This window comes from Helicoverpa armigera, chromosome 3, assembly GCF_030705265.1.
Source record: "Helicoverpa armigera isolate CAAS_96S chromosome 3, ASM3070526v1, whole genome shotgun sequence".
In the NCBI taxonomy this organism is placed as follows: domain Eukaryota; kingdom Metazoa; phylum Arthropoda; class Insecta; order Lepidoptera; family Noctuidae; genus Helicoverpa; species Helicoverpa armigera.
Window position 1 is genome coordinate 7,219,300 of NC_087122.1, and position 12,301 is coordinate 7,231,600.

The 12,301-nt window shown below is 35.1% G+C and overlaps 2 protein-coding genes across 2 annotated transcripts; one reads left to right on the forward strand and one right to left on the reverse strand.

Annotated features, from left to right (window-relative positions):
- Positions 1–1,848: 1,848 nt before the first annotated feature.
- Positions 1,849–7,811, reverse strand: LOC110375146 (zinc finger protein 391). The gene is made up of 11 exons (XM_021333152.3): positions 7,508–7,811; positions 6,961–7,158; positions 6,797–6,830; positions 6,267–6,525; positions 5,913–6,164; positions 5,670–5,843; positions 4,976–5,179; positions 4,528–4,698; positions 4,002–4,191; positions 3,240–3,410; positions 1,849–2,882 (listed from the first exon to the last, which is right to left on the reverse strand). The coding sequence occupies exons 1-11, from the start codon at positions 7,628–7,630 to the stop codon at positions 2,808–2,810; spliced, it is 1,851 nt and encodes a 616-aa protein (XP_021188827.3). The 5' UTR covers positions 7,631–7,811; the 3' UTR covers positions 1,849–2,807.
- A 451-nt stretch (positions 7,812–8,262) lies between these two features.
- LOC110375164 (uncharacterized) lies at positions 8,263–12,252 on the forward strand. The gene is made up of 2 exons (XM_021333189.3): positions 8,263–9,602; positions 9,708–12,252. Exons 1-2 carry the CDS (start codon positions 8,562–8,564, stop codon positions 9,975–9,977), a joined length of 1,311 nt encoding a protein of 436 aa, XP_021188864.3. The 5' UTR covers positions 8,263–8,561; the 3' UTR covers positions 9,978–12,252.
- Positions 12,253–12,301: the final 49 nt, after the last annotated feature.

Consider the following 12,301-nt stretch of genomic DNA (forward strand, 5'->3'; position numbering starts at 1 on the left):
TTTTCAGCTTTGGTAGGTAATTGAAAAAGTCTCTTGCTTCCGTAAAGTAAAAACAAAGCTTGTGTTAAACTTTTGGAAACATTTTTGCTCTGGTGACTAAAATTTATGTCTAAGTCGAAATTTATGAAAGCTCGACGTAAGCGCTAAGTGTTTAGTTTTTCCAGTGTTACGTAAGACGTAGTGGAGCGTGAGCGCGGGGCGCTGGGGCCGTGACGCGCCGGCCTCGGGCGGCTGGCGGCGCGCCAACGCTCTGACGTGTGTGACTGACTACCCTTATCTCCACTCGGATCCACCTCCGACATGCCTCGCTTCACTTTCAGCGAGCGACGCACCACTACGCGATATTTACTGTTACAGTAATCTATTAATACGACTGCTGGCTATTAATCACTGCCTCTGGAAAAGTGATTAGTGAAATCTATGAATAGTGAGGGCGGATATGTACATGTACATTATGTAAGTATGTAGATAGGTGCTTACTTATGAATATAGGTTCTAAATAAGGCATGTATGAGTTTGCTAGCGCTTTCAGCCCGTGATTTCGTCCGGGCATTTCTGGTTCTACAATAGCATACCTAAACAGTGCTCTCTGATCAAGTATTTAGGCAGACACTCGTTGATACCTACAAAGTCTAGAACCTATATATCTAGTACCCTACCTACAGCTAAAAAGCAACTCAGGGTACTATACGGAAAATGGGGGACACGCTCGTGCGTCACTTGATACAAGATGAAACTCGGTCGCGAGCCACCGCTCTCGGAAGGATTTTAAACTTTGCAGTCCGTACGTTATCTTGACTTCTTTTGAAACACATTTTTAAAAACAGGAAAAAGGTTTTACCAAATAAATGGCATAAATAGTTCTTGAATAACAAGAATAATACAATGACACCTCAGAGGTACCTACCTACTTTCGGTTTAATTCACCCATTTTTATTAAAAACACTGTTCACATCGAAACCTGAACGTGAAAATTCATAAACTACTGTTTTTAGACAACTGATTTTTACAGCGTCTGTGAACCTGGGGGGTGCTTCAAATTCCAAGTCTAGTGTAACTAGCAGGTAAAACTAAAAAAAAAACTAGACATGTAGGCAGCTATTGGTATTTCCAATCACCTATGTTTACATTAATGTGGCATTAATAATCTTATAACGACTATTTCGGTACTTTGTCACACTTTTTGTTAAGTCTGTCAAAGTTATAAATTAAATAATGGTGAAAGCTTTATACGCATACGACACTAATCGCCCTGTCGTATAATTTGTGTTTCGTACATAAAGACAGCTAACGGAATGTAAACATGCCCTGTGACTCGTATCTTCATATTACAGCTGACTAATGTTCATCAATAGAGAAGGGTCATAGCGGTGACCAGTAACCTATTCATAATAGACACCCATCTATGTTTGTACCTAGTAGTATGTGTGAAGTCTTTCATTGTGTGCGTAACGAGAAATATACATGTTTGTGAGTTAGGGTACCTACTTACCTGTTATGGGTAGGTACTAAAGTGTTGTATTTCTAGTTCACTTTCAGAGTGGTTATTAGGTGCTTAACCACCTAGTTATGTCGAAATATATGATTTCTACTTTAGGCACATTAGCGTTGTAGTTTAGCAGTCATCACGATAATTTCATTCAGAGTTCCACCCTAAATATCGAACAGGAGATCCAAATGTTACGCAACTACGAATCTCTTACACACCAGAGATATGTATATGTTCATGTAGATTGTAGGTGTTTAGTCTTAATGTCCTTTATAATATAAACGATCAATTACTTTGAATACGGAGATTTGTACATTCTTAATTGATAGAGGGTGTTTAAGTTAAAAAAACATCCAAAGTATGGTCATCAATTTATTTACTAGCCAGTTTTTAACTTACATGTTTCCATAAAGAATTACAACGTAATTGCGTTAAACAATTATGATTAACTAAAAACTATTAAGTGTTTTTTTTTAACTATATATTATTTCAGAGGCACTAAACTTCTTGAATTGCCAAAATAGTCCCGTCAATTGAGACATAACAATGGTGCTCAAATAACATAAATTTGCAAAGAGCTGAATTCTAGTAGAGACCTTGGGTTCACCATCATAAATAAAATATTTTCACTTCAGTAGCTCAAGCATGTAGGTTTTCTTGCTTCGCTAGAGTGAGCAAAATCGACTTTTACTCCTACAAAATAAAACACTTTTTTCATAAGAATCACCATTCCAAAGATATAGTGATTCTAAGATACCAGCTAGATACATTTTATTTATTTATGTACCAGCGGAGCAGTGTAATTGATGCATTTTCGTTAATGTTTTTCTGTTGATGGGCCTGCTCCACGGCCTATTATGTTGACTTTTTATGAATTTTCCATGTTAACATTAGGATCAAAATTCAATTTTTTGTTATTTCAAATGTCTAAATTGACTGGGCTAAAACATTTATAAGTTAATACATTGACGTTATTGTCAAAAGTACCTATAATTTAGTTGTAAAATTCGGACACTACAGTCAGTTTTAAAACTGATCCAATACGGTATATTGCAGCTAGGTTAATTATGTAAGTAATTTTAAGTAAGAAATATATGTGTCAAATAACTATGTATTTGATATAACTATGAATAAATATTTACATCTATATATTTGCCTTAGAATAGAAAAAAAACATATTGGAACAATAGAATTTTAACTGAAATATTGTTTTCTACTAAGTCTAATAATACCTATTCTGTACGATGTACATAAGTGCTAAATTCCTTCTTTGTTAATTGCATATAGTTCGCGTTATCATCGGCACTGCCTTCATTGGTTACATAGCCTCGACTTCATTTTTCGCTACTGATACTGGAAGATTTACGGCTCCCACGTCGTTTTTGATATAATCCTGTAAATTAATTGAATATTAAGATTTTTTTTAATATATTCATAAAGATAGAAGAAATAAAAGACGTGATCGGCCATTATATCGACTGCTCTGTGACGTGACGAAGATAAAGTAGGGTGGACTTACAGTGACACAAATGAGCATTTCAAGTACAGTATGAAAATATAGAACAATAACTTACTTTTCTGAGATTAGCGGAAAATACACATAAAAATAAAAATTAGGTCTAGCGACAGCTTTGTGTGGTTTTTTGAATTATAGTTTTATTCAATGCCATAAATAGATAATAAATTGATATAAATAGAAATCAATGAAGAATAATATTATTTATATTATAATATGGGAACATGAACATACCTCTTGCATGGCGGCATGCGCATAACTGGAGTAGTTCTCATGCGCTTGCGCGGCCATCTTGTCGGGGTGACAGCGCAGGCGGTGCGAGCGCAGCGTCGACGCGTACGAGAAGCGCTCGTCGCACCACTTGCACGACAGCGGCTTGTCGCCCGTGTGTGTGTACATGTGTACCTGACCAAATATGTTACTTAAATTGTGTGTAAAGTTTTCATTACCGATAATAGGCTTTTGCCTGGGTAACCGGGTTGAGGAGATCAGGCAGAGCAGTCGCTCTTTGCGAAACACTGGTACTCAGCTGCACCCGGTGAGAAGCCGACCCCAACATGATTGGGAAAAGACTCGAAGGGTATGATGAGATGAAGGGTATGATGAGATGAATAGGCCTTTGCAGCCTCTTATTTATTTAATTGGACGAGAAGGCTGAATGTGATTGTTTGATTATTTGTCTGAATCCACCATTCAAACACAATCATTTGAATGGAATTGAAAGATAATACTGTTAGTATGTCTGTGGAGTACTGTGAGGTGAAGATTTTTCTTTAAAATGTAACTTGTCCATCAAGTGTAACTGGCTACTGGCCGTTTTTGTGAATTAGTTATCCATATAAATTAAATTGAGCTTCCGAAAAGATTATATCTGCTACCAACGTATGTATGTAGTCTTTGGTTCGCTGTGATTAGTTGCCAAGGTTTAGGTACAAACAGCAAACCTATAGTTATATTATAATAAAGCAATTATCTTTCAAAAATAAAATCGCATACCTTCAAAGTCTGTCGCCTCTTGAAGGCCTTGTTGCAGTAGGAGCAGACATGCTTGCACTTCTCCTCGTGCACGAGCAGATGCTTGCGCAGCGTGCGGCGGCTATTCAGCACGCGGCGACAGATGTAGCACTCGTACGACGTGTCCGCGTGAGTGTCCATGTGTGTCTTCAGGTTTGAGTAGGTCTTGAAACTGTGAATCATATTAATATTATAAAACCGTTTAAGTATGGGTAGCCAAAAAATCAAGTCTATTAAACACTTACAAATACTTAGGTACACGATCTGTGAAAAGTTCAACTGTCTACCTATCACGGTTTATGAGATACAGAGATAATGCCTGGTAACAGACAGACAGCAAAGCTTTAGTAACGGAGTGCCTTTTGGTACAGAACCCGAAAAAGTAAAGGTTTAAATGTGTGTGTATTTACTTTGCTAATCTTTCACCCAAAAAGGCAGAACCACTTGAAGTTTATACTTTTACTAGGTAAATTATTACTTTTTAATAAAAGAAAGTATATGTAGTTACCATTTGGAGCACTTCCTGCAGACGAAGGGCTTGTCGTCGCTGTGTATGGCGCGGTGCTGGCGCAGCTCGCCGTTGGTGCCGCACGCGTACCCGCACAGATCGCACACGTAACCCTTGATCTTGTCGTGCACCACGCGCTTGTGTGACGCCGCCGATGACCGAGTCGTGAACCTGACGGATAATGTAACTTTTATAATAACATTAATTTTATGTTTTATTGCATCGTCCTAAAATTCAAAAGGTTCAATCACGAATGATGTTTAGTTAAAAAACTTCTGTTAATACTGACACTACAACTCTTGTATTTAAGAAAGAAGACGACAAAAAATGATGGTAAAATTGTGACCATAGCGCATTAAAATAAAATTATTATATTATAAATATAATATCATTGATATTGAACCATCAAAAAATAAAAAATAAACCTTTGGTTATTGTTATTACTTACTTCATATTGCACATATCACAGCGATATATTTTTCGTTCCTCTATCGGAATGTGAGATCTCTCGTGTGATTTCAACGCGTCCTTTGAAGTAAATATTTTATCGCAAGATGCACAGCAAAACTTTCTTTCAGATTTAGGTATGTGTCTCATCTTATGTTTATTTAAAGCTGATAATGTTTTCGTTATGCGGGGACACTTGTCACACCTGTTGAATTAAAAGGAAATATATAATTGCAGTAAATTAATTTGATGAGACATCGGCACGGACAGGAGAGTTGCGGCGTGAGTCCTACAATCGTGAGCAGCTAAACACACGGGTCAGAATAGCAAAGGATTGTTATTAAAGGACAGTCAATCTCAATCAAAAGTAGACATTATTTTAAAATGACGCCGCAGCGGAATTCGATTGCGTATAATTCGCGGGACGTCCATAGGCATATCCTACAGTATCTAAACGGCCACTGTACGATGACCGCTCTATGTGGGTAGCAATCTTCACGAGCTGAAGCAGTATCACTGCAAAAGTCTTGCAAACACTGGGTTCGTAACATGTAAGTCTAGCCAGGGTTGTTGTGTTGAGACACTATCGAGCCCCAGTGAATGCTACTGGGCTAACTTGGTGAGCCGAGAAGACTCAGCACGGTTCTCTCTTATATATGGCTAAATATTGACGTAAATGCAGATATGATACTCACGATAGTACATTCGGATTTCTATGGTCATGCACATGCTTGTACATTACTGACTTAGATTTCAGCGTGATGCCACATATACAAGACACTACTGGTGATACTTTATGCATACTCTCAGAATGTGCCTTTAGTCTATACCAACTTGGACATTCCTTCTGACAATGTGGACATATAAACCTGAAAACATAGAACATCTACAGATTGATTCATATTAAACTGATTCATTGAACTTGATTAAAATACTACCTTATAAAATCTTTAACATTCAAACTTGCATATTCCCTCTTTTGTTTCTCTTCATTATCATCTTCTTCCTCCTTCCTCAATTTTCTACTTTCTAACTTGTGCTCTGATACATGCTTGTAAAGAACACTTTTGGATCTTACTACAAACCCACAAAGGCAATAAGCATATGGCCCACTATTATGTTCTTTGAAATAATGTATTCGTAGGTGACTCCATGTTTTCTGTTTCTCTCCGCAAAAATCACATTGCATCCTAAAAAAATAATGTTTTTGATTCGTTTAGTCAACATTGTCATATGAGGAATTTCAATATGGTCATCAGGTGGCAATTCAAATTAATCCTTTGCTCACTTACTTTACATAATCCTTTACTTTTGAATAAGACTTTCTAAGAACTTGGTTTAACTTTTCCGTGTCCTGTTCTGTAACTTCCCTTCTTGTGATGCGTTTTGTTTTGATAGGTTTCAGTGCTGCTATGGCAATATCATCAAGATAGTCTTCATCATCATCATCATTCTTAACGTCCACATTGTGTATGTCAATGTCATCATGTTCATCATTGCTGTCAGGGAAAGCATCAATGACTGACAATGATGGATCATTGTTTAATGCACCTGTAACCATTACCATAAATATAATCATCATTCCTCATTGATAATTTGAAGAAATACAACAATAAAAAAGAATTAAGTGAAGACTAAACATTTATTTCTGGTGAGAAAAACACACAATTTCAGTCCCAATACAAGATGTTTTTGAGTATAATGCTAACATGGGATTTGTAATATCATTTATTTCCTTGTTTTATGGTTCTAGTCGCTTTTACAATCAAAGAATGACATCTTACCTAAGAAGGGTTTATTTTAATAGAAAAATAGTACTTACAAACTATATCTTCTGCTGACATCTCATCTTTGACCTGCAATTTTATACATCAACATATCAATAACAAATAAGATTTGCGGAACAGATATAAAAATGAATTTAGAGGAAATATCTTTTAAACTTGGAAATGAAAAATAGTTGTAGGTACACAATGTAATGATTACCTCTGATTTGATAGAAACATCATATTCCATAGCTGCTTGTGTTTGTTCTACCTTGATGTCATGGGAGTCATGATCATCAAACATCTTTTGCAGTGTGTCTTGAGTCTTATAACATTCAAGAATGAAAAGTTGGAATGACACCATTTTTTCTTCACAGTTCAGACAGATCTTCGTCGGCAAAGAGTCATCCTCATAGATCTATGATAAAGTTATATATATATACAACTTAAAACTAATACAGGGCATCAAAAAATTGCTCCTCATCCTTGATAAAGTAATTGTTAAACATTTGTGTCATGCAAAAATAGTTTATCTTTGTAAGTTGTTTTTAGTATGTGATTTTTCAAATGTGATTATGTTTGTAAATTGGAAATAATTAACTTTTCATTATAGTACTTTTTGATCAGCGTGAGAGTATAAAAACAAATTAATTCATGTTCTAAAGACATAGAAGATTAAAGTAATGGTACAATTTTATTTTCAATGATGTCTTTCATAAAGTTTTATAATAATAAGGGGAACAAAATACTGTAAAAGTATCACTTACGGTAATTTGTATGAAATCTTGTAACAGTTTTAGGACATTGCGATTATTTTCGTGCAATAGATCTTTTGAAAACTCGTCTTTCTTTGCACACAATCTACACAAATCTCTAACACTCAAAGCCATATTAGAAACAATGCCCTAACTAACAACTGGGAATATGAAACGATTTATGGAAAAGAACATTTATTATATTTTTCTTGTCAGTTTGCTTTCATTTGCAATTTAGAAACGAAAAATAAATACATATTTATTTATTTCACTGTAACCCACCATTAACCATAAATAATCAGTATTTTTTTAAGACAAGGACAAGCAAGAGAACGAATGAGCCACAGATTATCCTATATTTTGCAGCAAGCTATAATCAAATGAGAACAAATACCTAATCCGAATATTGCATAAATAAAGAAACATAGACTTCCAACTATATAAATATTACTTTGAAATGCAGCTTGAATTCAGAATTATTTTTGACCATCCAAAGTTTCAGTGGCTTTCCCAGAAACTGCATAAGAATGAATTTCATAAATAAATAATTGATGAGCAGCTGTTACAATTTCCACAGAATTTCAAATAAAAAAAATAACATTGACGTAGTATACCTACATACAAACGTATCGATGAAAAATAATAATAAAATCAATTTTGAATTCCAGCCGTTGAATACCAGCTCAGCGGGAATAACACACCACAGATTGCTTATTCCCGCTCAGCTGGTTTTCAACGGTTCACTTTTGCAACAATTAATTATCTGTGCTTAGCTGTTGCTTTGCTGCCCTTCAACGATGCTTCAACAAATCTAGTTTTATGGACGTTTTGTGATGATTTTTGTGTTTGTTGAAATTACTTGAATTATTGTTGAAAGTATGTAGTCGAACGAATTATGATTAAAAAGTGATTTCATTAACGATACTAACAACGATATATATTAAGTTATATTATGTGCCTAAATACTTCTGAAGTGTCTCCTACTCAAAATGAGGATTCTGCGTTAGGAATTGGCGTCTACCATGGAATTAAAGTGAAAAGAAATTGACAAGTAACAAAAATTACAATGGATGTGCACTCCGATTACGTTGAAAATGCGAGGTCTATCCTCTCTTTCGACAACTTGAATTACTACAAAGCCGAGGACAGCGGATACCATACATCGTACACACCTGGTTCCTTGGAACATTCGGAACTATCGAGTGCATTTCTGGATCAATCTGTGGTAGCGACTACAGCTTACATTGATCAAATCCAAGTGGATTATGTTACACCTGAAGCGGCATATAGGTACGGTCAGTTAAAACCTCGTAATGACAATTGTACGAACACTCCACCGCCAAGACGGGCTGCAAAACGCCCTTATTCTAGCGTCGAATCTACAAAACAAGCATCGACAATCCCTACTCCTACAACATGGATTGCGGGTAAAATTCAGAGTTTGGAAGTCAGTGAAGATAAAGAAAACACCACTGCGAGTACACCATCAGAAACCTCACATAGCACTGGAAGACATAAAAGATTTATCTACAGATTAAACATATGCGAACAGAAATTTTCATATCCAATAACACCTGTGAAGAGGAACTGTAGATTAAGTCCCTGTAAAAAATCTGGTAGGAAACTAGATTTTGTCATACATTCACTATCATGTGATAGGCATGAGCTACCAACAGTACCCAAGCAAATATTACAACCTACACTAGGAGAGCCACAACCTGTTCTAGCCAGACCCAACCAAAAAATAGATATATTAGGATTGTTAAACCAGAAATGTGCCATACCACCTTTAAAAAATATTTTTCGCTATTTAAGTAATGAAGATATTTGCAACTTTTGTGCTGTAAGCAGCACATGGAATGATATTTGGAACTCACATAACAGTATTGAAAAGAAACTGGAAATAAGAAAGTATCTTAAATCAGCAGACGAAAACAGGGAGAATCGTGCTAAACAGTGCAGAAGTAGTAGAATCATCAAAGGCACAAGGCTGTATGATGCCTGTCTCAAAGATATCAACAATGATATGAATGATTACCCTGTAAGCAGTACACCCAGTAGTCCACAGTATTCACCAAGAACAAATAGATTCAGGAAGTTTGTGAAGGTATTTGTTTTTTAAAAGAAAAAAAGCATATTTTTATGCATGTTCACATCTAAGCTACAACTATAAAAGTCAAGTCTTGCAAACTTAATTTATTATGTTTTTCAGACTGCATCGATGGATTCAAGAATGCAGGTGTCCTGTGTCCGTTGCTCACAACCTGCTAAAGTAACGGAAGAACCTTCAGGAGAGGAGTGGGTTGAGTGCACAAGTGCTTCTTGTTGTTTCCAATTTTGCAGACATTGTAATTGCAGCAGGCATCCAGGTAAGAGCTGTGATCAATACGACCTTAATGCTCCCAGCCCTTCCAAAAGAAAGAAATGTGATTACGCTGTTGGCACAAAGAAAAGCAGAAAAAACTTGCGTAGACTTCTGTGATCTCTCTACAACTCAATTTATGCCAGTGATTTTATTTTTTGTTAAATTTCTCAATTACATTCCAATTGATAAGCAATGTTACTGATGTAGCTAAATTTGAATTATTATTAATTTGCATTGTATATGCATTGAAATAACTATTTTAATCCTATTTGAGATTAAGGGGGAAAACCCATGTCTGATTTTGTGCCATTTTTTTATCAATTAATGAATTTATAGTTCACCACAAAGTCAGTAGGAAGAGTGTTTGGCAGTTTTATATTAGGTACCATTACTATTTTACGTTAAGGATCTCTACGGGTTTTCTTATTTTTAAATTCACAAAAGATATTGTTGTTTCAAAATCGTATTCAGAAAACAACATGGGTAGTCCTTTCTTGAACAGTTGTCATTGAGTAGTTTTACTAACATGTATAAATGCTGATTTACAAGCAGCATGAATCAATAACTTATCCTGACTTTATTGCAATGGTAAGCAATTATGACCCACTTCCGCATATTGTGTGTTGGCCACATGAAGCTTTAATTATCATGGCATAAATATTTTCTTATTCCTGGGAAAAGCTAATGTCTTACTTAATGGCACTTACATAATGGATGAACACGAAAACTCGATATCAATAGTTATTCGTTTATGAATTTACTTCTGACCAGTAACTCTAATTAAGAATCTACTAAACTTCTGTAAGAGAACAATCAACCTGAATATCAGGATAACTGTCATTGGTTCATTAAGACCACCTTATGATGCGATTCAAAGACAACTTTTCAAAATGGGACTGACTATGTGCATTACAAATCATTATGTATTACTCAAAAGTAAGACTGGTTTATAAGACATCACTACTATTACTTAGCTATTATAGGTTTTATCTGTAATCTACTTGGTATGCAAACAATGAATACCTTCTATTAAGGTTCATACTAAGCGTGTTAGGGTAAAAATTTAATGTGCGATAAATGTACTGAAATCTAGAGAACTGCTTCTGTTCCTGTGAATTATGTATTCTGTATACAGGTAGTGGGTTCGATTTAATCTCTTGTTAATTTCAATAATATGCAGATTTCCTAACTAAACCTAAAATATAGCTAGAAAAAAAGAATGCAGACCTTTCCTAAAAACTAAGTAGTTGGAAAAAGTTTGTGAAGCGATTAATTGCTTGGCGACTAATGTCGTCTCGTCGTCAGTTTTGTTATTTTCATCTTATCTTTATTCTAATTTGATTATAACCCATTTAAGAGGTATCGTAACCTAAATTATCGCACAAACTAAATTATTACCCAAATTATTTGTTAAAGTCATTGATTTTTTTTCTGCGAATCTGCGCCCTAGTCTTGTATGATAATGATTAGGTATCTGGTTCTGATATCATGCTATAGTTTTACTACAGGAAGATACTGAGCAGAAATATTTTGTACGACATTTACGTGATCTAACACGCAACTGATAGGACATAAAACGGTGTTCAAAAGATTAAATAGAAATTTTATTTTAGGCTGCATAATAATAACTATACCGGTGCCTTACCCTTTACCCGTGAACTAGAGGAATACTACATTTATTTGTTTGAAAACCATTTTACACTCCTTACTAATAAAGGCGCCTTCTCACGAGCCTCTGGCAATAGCCAAAAGTGACCAGCTGCAAGTTGTGTAGCCCGGATAAACGACAGATGTATAAGAAGGTACTCGTCATTCAGGTCATTATCATGGCTGGTGCAGGACAGTAGCCTGGCGTTACGAACACCAATAATATATAATTTCTGCGCGACTTCTGGCTGTGGCAAGTGGCCTTTACAACGTGCCTTTACTTCGCCTTCAGTTGTAGTAATGTAGTTTGAAATATTTCAAACATGGACAAACTTTTAATCTATAAGTTATGTAAGAAGAGTGTGTAGTTTGTTATGCTTTGTAAATAATGTATGTAGGTTAGTCAGAGGCACCTGCTGAAAGGTCAATATTTTGTAAAATATCAATTTTTTTGTTTGTGAAAAGACCAGTGTTTTAAGTTTAGTGTATCTATTTATGCCTAATCTATTAAATGATGACGGTATATCGGGGCCAAGTATACACATTTTAATTTTAAAAATAATTTGTAATACTCAAGATTTAATTTTATGAATGACGACGTGTATGTCAATTGATACTGATCTTGTCGAATAATTAATTTTAAATTTCGAAATTCATGACATGTATTATTAGTTTTCCTTTTTATCTTGTAAATAGTGTTATTTCCACTATGTCTTTGATTGGTAATAAAACGTTTTAAAAATAATTTAACTTTTTTCAATATTCCTACATCATTTATTATTTATAGGAAATAA